The sequence below is a fragment of the Macrobrachium rosenbergii genome, chromosome 58, assembly GCF_040412425.1.
Source record: "Macrobrachium rosenbergii isolate ZJJX-2024 chromosome 58, ASM4041242v1, whole genome shotgun sequence".
Lineage (NCBI taxonomy): Eukaryota > Metazoa > Arthropoda > Malacostraca > Decapoda > Palaemonidae > Macrobrachium > Macrobrachium rosenbergii.
The window spans coordinates 4359591-4375103 of record NC_089798.1 but is presented as its reverse complement, the minus strand read 5'-3'; the positions used below and the strand labels follow the sequence as shown (position 1 = coordinate 4375103).

The 15513-nt window shown below is 39.4% G+C and overlaps 1 protein-coding gene across 4 annotated transcripts in view; it reads left to right on the top strand.

The window, feature by feature from the left end:
- Positions 1-15513, top strand: part of Nrx-IV (neurexin-4) — a 218170-nt gene that overhangs the window by 74149 nt on the left and 128508 nt on the right. For all 4 annotated transcript variants that reach the window (XM_067101754.1, XM_067101753.1, XM_067101756.1 and 1 more), the window contains 3 exons: positions 7796-7960; positions 9930-10149; positions 12233-12315. In XM_067101754.1, the coding sequence (XP_066957855.1) occupies positions 7796-7960; positions 9930-10149; positions 12233-12315 (468 nt within the window). The remainder of the gene's footprint in view (positions 1-7795; positions 7961-9929; positions 10150-12232; positions 12316-15513) is intronic.

The following is a 15513-nucleotide window of genomic DNA, read 5'->3' as shown; positions in this document are numbered from 1 at the left end:
GCCTTTGTTAGCCGCTTCAACTCCAACTTGACAAAGTTCTGAACCTTCTTCAGAAACTAGCTCCAGTAGTTCAAGAACACACAGACCCACCAGGATCACCCGTTTCCTCTGCCAACGAACCAGTAGAAGAGGAGCAACCTACATCGAAATACTCGGCGCTGCTCAGTTATTTCCTGATCTGCTACCCTTTGTTCTTCTCTCCAGCCGTCCCTTCGTCACCTTGGTCGACTTTCTTGATGCTACAACCTCCAGGTACTGCCAGGCTACTGTGTGTGGTTTTATCTTCATCTTCGAGGAAAGCATTCGCCTGTATGGATGACCGGTTAGCAGAAAAGAGAGATTTTGGGAAGGCGGTTTTCTGTGCGCCGCCCTCCCGCCTGATACGGCAGAAGTATCTGTCGTATGCAACTGGAGAAGTGCCGTCCTTGGGAGTTTCTGCCTCCTCTCAAGGGGACTTTTCCAGTATCATAGATACTTCGCGTTGTTCTGCTTTCTCCTCGGCCAGAATTCTCTTCACCGCATCGGAGTTGGACCATCTAATTAAAGACATCTTCGAGGTCTTTAATTTTCTCGATTGGACAGTTGGGGCTCTTGCTAAGAAAATAGAAGACTGTACGACTCTTCAAGAAAACTTTGCATCAGACTGGCTGGGAGTTCTGCCTTGCACTGATAGAGCTGTAAGAGATTGAGTATAAGAGTTAGCGACCATCTTCACCACAGGAGTCCTCAAGAAATGAGATTTGAGGTACTCATTGACAGTGAAGGGAGTCACCCCAACTCAGTGTTCTTCTCTTCTTTTTGCCCCCCTACACAAGTACAGTTTATTCCTGCAGGACACCCTGGAACGTGTATCAGTAGAGCTCCAGAAGAAATCGACACAGGACCTTCTCGCTCAGTCTACCAAAAGGACTAGGTTTCCCTCACGAGCCACTGTAACTACCACATCTGCTAGGATGTCGTTGCCTTTGCAACAACAGCCCTTTCAAAGTAATAGAGGCCTTTCCAGTCCTAACCTAGATCCAACCTCCGAACTTCCAGACCAGCCAAGAAACCTGTTAACAATCCAGCACCTCGAAAGTGAGTCTTCTGTCCTCTGTGTTCCAGTGGAAGCAAGACTTTTTCATTTCAGGAGCAAGTGGAAGAACAGGAATGTGGAGCCGTGGGTGCTGAAGGTCTTGAAAGAGGGCTATGCAATCACTTTCAGGGAGAAACTTCTCTTAGTTACCCTCCCATCAGCTTAACGGCCTACTCAGTAGTATCGGAGAGGTTTTCGGGCCAATCTCGGGAAGTGTCAGCTCTACTAGAGAAGAAAGCCGTGGAAGTAGTTGAGGATGTAGACATGGAGGGGTTTTACAACTGCCTCTTTGTGGTTCCCAAGTCATCAAGAGGATGGAGACCTGTCCTGGACGTCAATGCCCTGAACCTCTTCGTTCAACAACGAAGTTCAAAATGGAGACGAGCCAGTTGGTATTGTCGGCCATCCACCAGGGGGACTGGATGGTCATGATTGACATGCAAGATGCGTACTTCCACGTTCCAGTTCACCCTGATTTCAGGAAGTATCTGAGATTCGTTTTCCAGGACCGAGTCTTCCAGTTTCGGGCACTGTGCTTCAGATTCTCCATGGCCCCTCAAGTTTTTACCCGAGTACTTGCTCCCTTAGCAAAATGGTTACATCTCATGGGGATAAACATCTCTCTGTACCTCGACGATTGACTCCTATGCTCCCCTCGAGATCTCATTGCCCGGAGGACCTGCAGAAAACACTTTGTCTTGCTCAAGATACTGTATAGGACTTTTAATAAATTTCATGAAGTCTCGGCTAGTCCCGACTCAGTCTGTTCTATATTTGGGGATAGTCATAGACTCTCTGAGTTTTCGGGCTTTTCCGTCCCAACAGAGGATCCTAAATTGTCCCAGAAAAGTCCAAGACTTTGTAGCTCGCCCCTCCTGCGCTGCCAACGCATGGATGAGTCTCCTGGGAACCCTCTCTTCCATAGAGAAATTTGTTCCACTGGGTAGGCTACACACAAGAGTACTGCGATTTTACCTTAAGGCCAGTTGGCAAAGGAAGCTGTTCACGGGTTTGTTCGTCTTCAGCATCACTCCCCAGATCAAAGAGGACCTTTGGTGGTGGCTGGTGAAGGACAGATTTGCGATGGGAAAGTCTCTAGCTCCAATGAACCCTGACCTAACGTTATACTCAGACACTTCAGATCTGGGTTGGGAAGCCCTTCTCAACGGTACGGAAGTTTCAGGAATGTGGTCTCCAACCGAAAGAAACCACATCAGTGTAAGAGAATTAAAGGTGATTCATATTGCACTTCAACATTTTGCAATGCAGACTTTCAACAAGACAGTGGCGGTCCATTCAGACAGCATGATTGCCATGGCTTACACCAAGAACCTAGGAGGGACTCATTCTTTTTTGCTCTACGAAGCGACCAAGGAATTTCTTCTGTGGGCACTAAGCAACAAGATCCGAGTGGTGACCCGCTTCATTCAGGGGAGAATGAACGTCTTGGCGAACGAATTGAGTTGTGGCAAACAGGACACTCAATACACAGGTGTGCATCGACCTGTGGAAGCTGTGGGGAAAGCCGTCGATAGACCTGTTTGCGGCGTCGAGGAACCATCGTCTTCCTCTGGATTCTTCCCCAGCTCCGGATCCTCAGGTATGGGTGACAGATGCCTTGCTGCAGGACTGGTTGGATCTCGACCTTTACGCCTTCCCTCCCTTCAGCATGGTGAGGGACGTATTGAAAAAGTTCAACACACAGCAATGTGTTGATGACCCTAGTCGCTCCCTTTTGGCCACACAAGGAGTGGTTCCCCGATCTCCTAAGTCTACTGACGGACTTCCCAAGGCTACTTCCTCAGAGGAGAAATCTTCTCAAACAACCACACTTTCACAGATTCCATCAAGGGTTATCCACTCTCACACTGACAGACTTCAGACTGTTGGGGAGCTCGTCAGGGCGAAAGGATTTTCAAGGAAGGCTGCAGAAGCTATTGCTAAGTGTAGGTGATGATCTTCTGCTGCAGTCTACCAAGCCAAGTGGACAGTTTTTCAGAAGTGGTGCCAGGAGCGAAATGTCTCCTCTTCTGACATCTGTAGCCCAGATCGCAGATTTTCTGTTACATCTTAGAACCTCGAAAGGACTTGCAACGTCTATCATCAAGGGTTACAGAGCAATGTTGAATTCAGTATTTAAACATAGAGGAGTGGACCTGTCTTCAAATTGAGACATCAGCTCTTTAATGAAGTTTTTTAGTACTAGTAAGCAAGCAAAACCTTTGGAAGTTCCTTGGAACTTGGACGTGGTCCTTAAATGGCTGTCAGGACCGCCGTTTGAACCTTTGGAATCATCCTCACTTAGGAATCTAACAAAGAAGACATTATTCTTGGTGACACTAGCTACAGCTAGGAGAGTTAGCGAGCTACATGGCATCAATAAAAGAGTAGTTTTTTCTCAAGGCAACGCTATATACTCTCTGATTTTGTTTTTTTTTAGCCCAAGAATGAGGACCTGACTAAAACCCGTGGCCTCGTTCCTTTTCAATCAAGAGCCTGTCCGAAGTACTCGGTCCATCCGATCAAGAGAAAGTCCTCTGCCCTGTAAGAGCCTTAAGAGTGTACCTTGAAAGAACCAAATGTCTCAGAGGTTCTTCCTCAAATCTTTGGTTTTCCATGAAAGACCGTAGGCGACCATTGTCCAAGAATGCATTAACATTTTTTTTAAGATCTGTGATTTCGGAAGCACATTCGAGGGTTAAGATGACTTTCTACCATGAAATAAGAGCAGTGGCTATGTCCTTGGCTTTCAGACGTAATCTGCCTCTCTCTTCAATCTTGCAAGCAACATATTGGACGTGCAAGCCAGTGTTTGCCATGTTCTATCTACGGGATATTGAAATGGTATACGAAGTTAGGTCCGTTCTTCGCAGCTGGCATGGTATTGTGGGATGAAGGATAGGAGGAATGCCTTCTTTTCCTCCATTCACTCTCCTTGAATAAAGGTAGTTGCGCTTCTTGGGAAGTCTGGTGAACACCGAGTTATGAGTGTCACCAATCTGTGTTTTTGTGGATTTGGTTAAAAGTTGTGGTGGCGTAGGTTAATTTTTATGTGGTCTTTGTTTTCTGTTGTACTGTGCCCAGGCCAAGGACATATACTGTATACATATTATTTATGTGTCCCTTTATGGATTTTAAGCTCTGGCAACCTGCGATAAACCTGCTATGTTGCAAAGCACCCACTCAAGTAGAGGTGACCCTTGGCTCTACCACCACGCCACTACAGGAGCTTTGACCAGAGGCAGCACCCGTCTTCTGTAGCTCCCTCACCAGGCAAGGTTACAACAAGCATTTCAAAATGCTAGCAAACTTTCTATTCCAAATTCTTCTCCATATCAGAGTGTTTTTTGGGTAGTATATGTCCATTCATCCCACCTCCAATCAATGTGGGATTCAGCTATGTAATTATTTGGTAAGTTACTAGGCCCGAGTTCGTCTCTGGCTGGCCAATGAAGAATTAGAGGAATTTATTTCTGGCAATAGAAATCCATTTCTTGGTATAATGTGGTTCGTATTCCACAATAAGCTGTAGGTCCCATTGCTAGGTAACAAATTGGTTCTTAGCCAAGTAAAATAAGTCTAATCCTTCGGGCCAGCCCTGGGAGAGCTGTTAATCAGCTCAGCCGTCTGGTTAAACTAAGGCATACTTAACTTTTTGATAAGTTACTTATATAAAAATGATATTTTTATAATAAAGTTTTATATACAGTATACTTACAAAATAATTACATGATAAGAGCCCTTCCTCCTCCCCTCTCATGGACATAGAGCATAAATGAATTGAGCTCTTTAGCCACGTTGTACCTACAGCAAACAGCATGTATTCAAGTTCTCACGATTCGCAGACTCACCTATTCGTGGATTTCTCTATGGAACATATGTAAAATACGCATTATTTGCAGAAAATTCACCCATTCATGGTATTTTTCACTGAGAAATATTCATTAATTACTGTATTTTCATATAATTTTCATGACTAAATGCACTTTTTGTGATAAAACTATTAAAATATTCAGGTACCCAGGTTGTGCTCGAGTTATGATAATTCGTCTTATGATAATTTGATTTTGCGACGGGGTAAGCAGGGTACAATCAGGCAGCGAGAGAGACCAAATTACAATAGACCAACTTCTTTTCCTCCATCTCTTTATCCCACCTTCTAGTAAAAAAAGTAAAAGAGAATGATAAAAGTATTGTTAGTAACGTTATACTCTTGTGTAAATGCGTACACCTATAAACAACCAAACGAGAAACTTGTTTTGCTCTTAACCGAATTGGATAGCAACAGCCGTTTTGCTTGTTTTAACAATCGTACCGGAGTAAATAATTACCGTAGTTAAGTTACAAATGACGTTAAGTAGAACAGAACGGATATATTTTTACATTACAGGCGGTCCCCGGTTATCGGTGGGGTTCCGTTTCCGACAACGAGATGATAACTGAAAATCGCTGACAACTGAAAATCGGTGATAATAGCACTGATCCTCAGATATTGGCACCAGTATCCGGTTATCGGTGCCGATAACCGGGGACCAGTGCCACCGATAACCATGGATCAGCGCCGATAACCAGAGATCGGTGCTGATAAGCAGGAATATGTGTCGAAAATTCGGTTATTGTTGTCGCTAGACAAGTGCTGTAAAACCAGACCGCCGATAACCAGGGACTGCCTGTATACCCTAATTCGGTATGGATAAAAGATTGGCAAGGAAATATACTGCTAAATTTAAGCTGCAAGTTGTAGCTGAAGCTGAGAAAACAATGTTCAAACTGCTAATGACTATCAATTATTTTGCACTGGCAGCATGGATGAAACTCAACCGTAAATAAAATTGGAGAGAAAGTATTTTAATCAGAACTACTGGGCATGAAAGAACACATATTACTGCTGTTTTCATGCTGATAAAAGATAAATACATAGAGCTCATATTATGATGAAATCAAGTAAAAAAAGGATTTTGACAAAGGAAAAATCTATTTCTGGAGAGGGGCCTGTGTCACCCGGTGAAAAAGTCCATTCAGCACTTATTTCTAGGTAAGGTACTATCCTCCGTTGCTAGATACCAGAGAAAGCTAAATGAAAGGCTGGAGTTACTACCCCCAGAGTGAGCTCCACTAGATGGAGTCGTGTATGGAAAGGGTGAACTACAAAAACACGGAACCTTATCCTATAGAGATTCCCAATGTCAAAAGTCCCAACGAGAGAGGTGCCGATACAAGCCCATGCACTACTCAAGGACTGTATACAAGGCAACACTAGCCAGCATTCCATGTTGGCACCCACCCCACTTGAATGATGTTTACCATGGGAGGGAGAGAATGAAAAACAGGGTGGGTCACGGGTGACATCGGGCCCCTTTCAGAAATAGATTTTTCCTTTGTCAAAATCCTTTTTCTGGATCGGGGTCCCTGTCAGCCGGTGAAATAATAACAGAGAAATAAACATCATTCTTATGCTATTAAAGACTTAAATAGAGACGTTGAAAACTAGAAGAATTCTACCCTGAACATTAGTAAGGTCCTCTGAATTCATGTAATGAAAATAATGTAAGTGGTCACTTTTTTTTTTTTTTTTTTTTTTTTTTTCACTAAACAAACATGTCCCCAAACGGCCAACGTCATCTGTTAATGAAAAAAATAGCTAAATTAATTTTTCAACAAGACATATTTAAGTTATATTTTGACTTAAAAGCACCTAGTATAACGAAAAACAACCTTGGCCCATATAAATAGAGTATCTAGATTCATTTATGCTAACTAGAAGCAAGAACAGTGCTCTGAACTGAGTTAAATATGGCGAAACAAACTTACCGCGTAATCGATTTCCAAACCAAAACATTGATCGCTATGATCACAATTTATAATACAAAAGCAGTATAATATATATAATATTATTGGATACAGTGAAGTAAAGCATGACATTTTAAAAGATCCATAGAAAAGATGCATATTCGTTATGTTGATGTTTGTGAATACGGAGTACAGTAGAATGTAGGCTAAGCTACAGTATATGTATATGATATACCATAGTGTAGGCTAAGTTAATTCTTGTTTGTTATTCAATTTCTTTTTTGTATTGAATTATAAGTCACTCTACATGAACCTCCAGAATTAGCTGATATTGATAATTACTATACCGTGTATGTATAGAGTATACTTTATAGTGAAGGCTAGGCTACCATATATGTATACATGGTACTGAATACCCTAGTGTAGGCTGGGCTATATTCGAGATACGTTTTTTCCAACAAATGATGGGTTTTTTGGAGCCTAACCCCATCGTAAGTAGGATAATACCTGTATAAGCATTTTCAGTCTTTTTTTTTTTTTGAAATATCGAAATAGTTTTAAGTGTTTTTTGAAGAGTTTTAAGTATTTGCGGGTTTTAGCTATTTGGGGGGACCGTGTGGTATGCATCCCCTGCGAATACGGGGGTTTACTGTATCCTTCCCCGATAGTTGGCAGGGCAGTATACCTACACCCAAAACAAAAAAGCGCTACTGCGAATTTTGAATTTTGAGCTGCCACATAAAGAAGAAACTATAGGTATGTAATTATTTGGTAAGTATATATAAAACTAAGTATATATAAAACTTTATTTTATTATATAAAAATGTCATTGTTTTTTTATTTTGTGACACTTGGAAGTTGAAAAGGTTGGGTAGTTCCTTAATTAGAGAAGTGCATTATTCAGTACTGTGTACTCTCCTTTTGATACAGTATGGAGATTCATCAGAAACACTAACATTCTTGAAGAAAGAAGCTCACTTGCGTTACCCTGCTTTTGAAGATCAGCGCTCAATAAATGTATCACTAGAATTTCGCACGTATGAAGATGAAGGAGTTCTTATTTACCATAAGTTTTCAACTAATGGGTATTTCAAGGTAAGTTAAGGAATTCTGTTGTTATTTTTGCATTATTTTTAATATTTCATTATATTAAAGTTGAAATTTGAACTGTGTATGTTAAGACTGATAGCCCATATTTTTGGCAAAATATAAAATAAAAAGGTTAAGTTGAATACATGTATCATAGTAATTATGAATGAAATAAGTTTGATAGCAAAGTATTCTTGAGGTAATGAAACCTTTGTAATACTGTAAATAATGCTGGTATAAAGAAACATCAGAATTTCATATATATAGCTAAATCCACTCTACCTAACCTGTTTATTTGTGTCTGCTTTGATAGTTGTACATAATCTTTGGTTGAAAAGCAAAGCAGAAATGCTAAATGTTTCAGTGGTAGTTTTAATGTAGTGCATGTCAGCTTTTTTGCAAATTTATTATGAGAATGTTTCCTTAATAGCTAGACATTCAGAAACTTTCTTGGTCTGGACTGTTTCATTAAGTTTCTCAGTCTGAAATGCCTTAAGCAGTTTCTGCTTTCATTGGAGGCAGATGGTGAAAACTTTAATAGATTATACATAGCATAAAGTAAATAAACATATGTCAAGCTTAACAAAATAAGTAAAAAATAAATATTGTTACATTTACTAAACAATATACTTTAATCTAGATCAGTGTACAGGAATACCTCCCTTTACATCATTAGCTCTTTCCATGGCTTGTGACTTGAATTAAAGAAAAAACTTGAATTGAATAGGCCCTTTAAAAGACAACCCAATTGAATAAACCCTTTAAAAAAATCCAAACACCCCATAAGCCTATATAATCAACCCCATAATGTTGCTAATAAATAAGTCATTTGATATTTCAATACTTTGATTTTTTTTTTTTGTAAATTTACACATTTGAATTGATGCTAATGGGTGCTGTGGATGTGCATTATCATAGACCTGCTAATACACGATACAATATATCCTATGTCAGGTGTAGTAACCTTGTGGAAATCATAATTCGTTATTCCTTTCCTCTTGTTCTGCAGCATTGTTTTGTTGTAAGTTTTAGGGAGGGTCTTGTAAGGTATCAGATTTAGTAATTAAATGCAGCAATACAGCTAGGAATAATGAAATATTAAAATAGTACCATATGCACTGCATGTGAGTGAGTATGTCAAAATCTTTTCAATTTTTTTTTTAGTTGAAAATTTCTTACTGTTAACATTATCTGTCTGAAAATGAGCCTACTTTGTGGGTCCCTATTACTGTTACAGATTTCACTAACACTAAGATATATAGAATACACGTTAAATAATATTGGCATTGTTTGAGTCCATGATATGAACATATAAAGCTAATGTATAATTCATAAATGGCCATTTTAACAGTGATGTAAGGACTGTTCAGTATATCATTTAGGTCTGCAGGTATTAAAGTTGAATGTATTTTGCTTATCAGAGTATGAATTGACAGTGGTGATGGAAAGTTACTTGTGAATTGCAGGTCTAATTTTGAAGTTTGCTTCAAAAAATGTTTATATCTGAAAGTGTGCTGTGGAAACCAGACTATTTCATAACTACTTACAAGACAAACACAAAGTTGCTTTGTGCTGATAAATGTAAAGGTTTTTTCTGCTTGCACAACCATGGATCCTATTCCCACCCTTAAGAGCAGCTCCTTCAGATGAGCTGTATGAGTCAAGAATTATGTCATTGTGCTTTGTTAAAATAACATCAGTAATAACAATGCATGACAATTTTTTTTATAAATTAAATAACCTATTTGTATTAACTAGCTATCTAATAACTTGTTGTAGTGAGGCAATGGAGAACATTGTCAAGGTTTTTTTCTGTTAGTATGGTGATTGTTTTTGTTGCTCTCATGTTTGTATGTAAATATGTGCTTTGGTTTGAGATTTACTGTATTGGTTCCAAGATTTTAGTACTTGTTTATAAAACCCACCTTAAACTTTGATTTGCAACAGTTTGCAATGATTTCTTGCCCATTTTCAGGTATACCTTCATGAAGGGAAAGTAAAAGTGGATATTTCAGCCCCTCAGACTCAAGGAAAAGTCATATTGGACAATTTTGATACTACTTATAATGATGGCCGCTGGCATCATGTTATTTTTACCATTGCTGATAATAAGATGGAGTTGACAATAGATGATGTCCCAATGAAAACAACACGCATTGTATCCATTATATCAGGAAAATATTTCCTTGTTGGAGGTGAGTTAATGGATTAGTATTGTAAGTTGTACTTTAGGCTGTTTGGATAGTCATCTGGTAACAATGTGTATTTGCATTTATTTTTAACCCGTTTTCTTTTCCAAATGTCCTGGTTCGACCACCACAGGTGTTCCTGTACAAGTTTTCTTATTTTAGAGCAAGATTAATCTTCTTAGATTCAACTATCATTGTGGATAGGTCAATAGGCTCCTTGGTGTGGTTATTTTAAAAGGCAAAAGTACTTAATTCAAGTCTTATTCCTCAGGAATGTTTGGTGGTCAGCTAGTCATTCTCTTTCTCTGTTTGTCTCTTTTCAATAATCCATTCTTTGATGTCATTACTGTATATGTTTTCCTTTCTTCCATCATGTAATTTTCTTTTGTTTAAATATTTTTTATGGTGATACATTATCTGTATATGTAGGTAGTTACTTATTACCAGTCTCTCTCTCTCTCTCTCTCTCTCTCTCTCTCTTCTCTCTCTCTCTCTCTCTCTCTCTCTCTCTCTCTCTCTCTCTCTCTGTATACTTTCATTTTCTTCACTTTTATTATTTTCTATTTTTTTTATTACATTTTTTCACATTGTTTGTGTAATTTTCATTTGTGTAAATAAATGGAGAGTTTTGTTATGTTATATTAATTTATATTTATTGATATACAGTAATTGCCTATTGCCAGTAAAAACTCTGGAGTTGGTGGGTTGCCTTGGGGATTGTGTGTCATTTCTTCTGTCTGTTCTAATTGTTTAAATTAAACAATTTAAAGAATAAATTTTTTGATATTTATCGCAAATAAGCTTTCTTCATGAGGAAGGAGACTCTTTTATAGTTAATTCTCTATTATTTTGAGTGGCCTTGAATGTACCCCTTTAAACTTTTGTCAATTGGGTCACTACTTGGTTAACCCCTTCCCTTGGTGTGCTGAACAATGACAGTGTACTTATATACATTTTATGATCACAACAATACTTGTTCAATACCCTAAGGTTCCCGTACTTTTTTTTAAGATACGGATTTTACTTGATCTGTTATGTGTTTGATTGGTGTTTTTCCTGTGCCATTAGTGAGCATTTGGTTTGCATTTTTCTCAATAAGTGGCTGTATGTCTTGCTTACTGTTACAGTAAAGCTTTAGGTATTAAATACTCCATGCATTAGCAAAAATAATTCTTACTTTTGCCATCTCATCACCCTCCACAGTCAAAATGAACGATGAAGAAACTAGTAGCCATAATTGTGAAGCCTTAATGAATTCAGAAGGAAATAACAAACATTTGTATTTAGTTTCCGAGGACTTAGGTTCTTTGCAGCATCCCTTTGGCCCCCAGCTGCATCCCCTTTCATTCCTTTTACTGTACCCCGTTCATATTCTCTTTTCCATCTTGCTTTCCACCCTCTCCTAACACTTGATTCATATTACAAGTGCGAGGTTTTCCCCCTGTTGCACCTTCCAAACCTTTTTACTGTCAATTTCTTTTTTTGTGCTGAAAGACCTCATAGGACGCAGCACTTGGCTTTTGGCCCAAATTGTACATCCTATTCTATTCGTAGATTCCTGGAAAGATCAGAAGTTGCAGCTATGAAAAAAAAGACAAGAAAAATTGTCATTATTTTCTACCATTCACAATGTAGATATTTTGGAAATTGACAAATGGGGGATTATCATAAAGCAACCCAAAGCTGTTGTGAAATAAAACTATGCAGTGGTTAAATATTATGTCGTTGTGTGATTAAGATAGTAATGCTGCATCTGTGTAATTCTGCATAATTGTAAAACAAAATCCAGTATAAAAATCTAATACAGTCTTTTCCGAAGGACTGACAGTTTTAAAAATTTATGCACTGCATATTGTCCTAAGGAGAACATCAAAAAATAAAAAACTGTATTTTTGAAACACATTTACAGAAGAAGGCCAAAAGGGAAGTAGTTAATCGGACTAATCACTTAAGTGTATATTTGTAAGGAAGCTAGTCCAACCATGTAGGTTTAGTTACCTTAATTTTTTTCTTTTTATCTTCTCATTTCTGATAGTTTCAGTCTGAAAAACTTCATGCTAATATCTGCAGCATTTTTTTTTTATTTCAGGTGGTGTGTATGGTTCTGTAGGTTTCTTAGGTTGCATGAGAAGAATTTCTGTTATTGGATTTAAACAAAAACCTAAAGATGAGGTAAGCTATGTACATGTATTCTCAGAATTTGATTTTTATTTTATAGTTCTACTGGGAGCTTGTTAGAGAGGCTATTGTGTATAGTGCACTGTTGATTCACTACATCAGTTGATTATATGTTGCCTGATATCTGTACAAGAAATGCTATTTGCAACATCTTGTTTGATTGAGACTTAATAAGGCCCTATGCACATGCCCAGACTATCTGATGATGCTACACTTCTCACCTCTTTCCATATTGTGCATGTGGTTTCAATAGTTGCTCCATGTTTGTCCAGTTTCACTAGTTATGATGATTTTTGTCCCGACCACTTTTCCTCGTACAAGTAGACCTTCACTAATCTGCCTATCTTTAATCTGTTTCATTTATTACTTTGGCAACTGTTATAAATTTCCCAGGCCTCCACATAATGTAATGGGTGCACTAGAGCTGTGTTCCAGTATTTAATAATAATAATAATTTATATTTAATTTACTCTTATTTAACCTCTGTTATGGCTCCATTGTAAAGAAAGTGCTTCCACAGCTGTGTGTGTGTGTGTGTGGGTGGGGTGGCAGTTGTTGGTTTGCTAGGATATACACATCAATACATTGGGCTATAATTCATGCCTCAGAATGATTATTAATATTGGCTTTAGAAATAACAATATGATAGGCTATAATATAACTTATATTTACACTTGATATTAAAAGAAGAATAAAAGCAATGTGATGAAAATAAACCTGAAGAAATACTTATTTTAACACACATAAATTGATTGTGCTTATAATAAGTTACAGACTAAACTAATGAACATTGAAACTAGTTTTTGCATGTAATAATTTTGGTTTAATATATCTATTATAGTTATATTTGAAAAATCATTTTAGTGAATTTTTGTTCTTTACAAGTAGCTAGTTATAATCTTGATAGCTGGGGGGAAGAGTGAATTTGGCTGATGAAAGAAATTGGTGAAATGTTGCTTGTTAATATGAGAAAAAATATTGTCTGAGCTGATTAACAGCTCTGTTGCTTGTTAATTTATTTTTAGTGGCTAAGAAAATTGGTTGTCAGGACCTACAGCTTATTGTGATACGTTATGAAGAATTTCTATCACCAGAAACAAATTCCCCTTGTTCTTCACTTGAAATTTATTTGTAGAAAATTAGTCAAGTGATAATGAAGAAATAACATTGAAATTTATGCGCCTTGTGTTTATGATATGTAACCTGCAAAAACTAGCATATGTTGCTAACTATAAACTTGGAAATAGTTGTTTCATGTAAATAACTTACCAAGTAATTACATAGCTATAGTTTCTAACTTGCAAGGTAGCCTTTATTTAAAAAATTGTGGTAGCACTTTGATAGTTTGGTGTAGGTGACAAGCCCCGCCCACTAACAGGAGTACTGGAAACGACTTAGCAGAAAACCTCATTCTGTTTCTGCAGCAAAAAACCTCGTTCTGTTTCTGCTGCCTCTCGAGTATCATCGGGGGTTTGCTGCAGCTTTTGTTTACTGATTTTCGGTTGTATGGCTGGATTTCGGTGAAGTATTATCGTTTATTTGAGTAGCCTTCAAGCATTAATAGCTTTCAAGATCATTTTTCTAGTTCTTTGGTTATTATTATGTCTGATTCAAGTTCACCTAGTTTTGCTATTGTAGCAAAAGTTGCAAAACCAGTTTAATCAAATCTTCATATGATTCTCACACAATTTGCTGCAAATGTAGTGGGCAGAAATATAGTAGGGAGAAAACTTGTGGTAAATGTATGATTAGCAAAAGTAGAAGGTACTTACATCTCAACTAGACAAGTTAGAGAAGGATAGAAAAAGGAAAGCATCCTCTAGAGCCGAGAAACAAGCTTCCCTTAGCCTAGTATTCTACCCTAGCCTTGGTTAGAAGATAGCTGTGCTATTCCTTCTTCCCCTCTTCCTAATTTTTCTCCTGCTACTAGCCCTCCTACTTTTAATCCACCTACTCCAGTGCCTGGCTCCCTCACTTCTGAACCCGATGCCATCGCCAGTCTAGAGTCTAGGTTTGACAAGAAGGTGATCCTACTGTTGAATACAGTGGCAGAGTTAGGTGCTTCACAGAAGGCGTTTATGGGAAAATGTATTCAGACAGCCCCACTTCCTGCAAAGTGACAAGTGATAGTGTTGTGTAAGTGGAGGAGGTGGATACTCGTCTTGTTGGTTCTCCTAGACCGAGGTCACTGTTCTGCTCCCCCAACCCTAGGAGAAGACATAACAAAAGTCCATAGGAGGCCAAGGGGGTTTGCCCACGGGTAGTTGCCCCCTCAACCGCATCTGTTGTACAGTCCCAGGTGTTGGTAGACAGCCATTGGAAAGGCTTGTCTAAGGATGTGCATGGCTTGTGCTCAAGCTTGTCTGATGATAGCAGCGTGGACAGGAAGCGCCGAAGACATTACCTAGACTTTTCCCATCCTTTTAAGTGCTTTTCTGCAAGCCTCTGTCAGAGTCCCGAGCTGATGGGGAGTCCAGTGCCTGTTAAGAAGTGCAAGTATTCTCTTTGCAGTCCTGGTCCTTCATGCAGTTACTCAGTGGACCCTTATGTGTCCGCTTTGGTCCACGAGCGCCCACACCTGTCCGCTTTGGACAGTCTGGAGAATGTCTCGCCTGTCCGCTCGACTTTTGTCCACGAGTACCCAACACCTGGCTCCCAAGTGCCCAACTTCCAGACTTTCTGTGCTGCTTTCCAAACACCTGGTGCCAGCCACTTAGTGCCCAGTGCCAGCTACTGAGAGTCCGGCCCCAGAGCCCACTTTCGAGTGTCCAGCGTCCACTCGTGAGCACCCAGCGCCCACCCAGGCACCCATCATCAACTTGGTCTTCCTGGAGACTGCAGTCTCCTTTGCCTCCCACAGTCAGACCTTTTACTTCGTCACCACCTGTGGACCCTGATGAACCTGATCTTGCTCAGATTAAGTGCACCGCACCAGTTTCCAAGCGCCTGGTGCCTGATCTGAGCACCCAGCACCAGCTCCCAAGCGCCTGGTGCCTGCTTCCAGGCACCAGTGCCAGCTCCCAAGTGTCTGGTGCCAGCTCCAGCGCCTGGTGCCAGCTCCCAAGCGTCTGGTGCCAGCTCCCAAATGTCCGCCGCCACCTCCTGATCGCCTGGCGCCAACTCTTCAGTATCAATCTCCTGCTTGGAGTGCCAAGCTCCCCTTTCCGACTGCGGATCTCATAGCCTATGCAG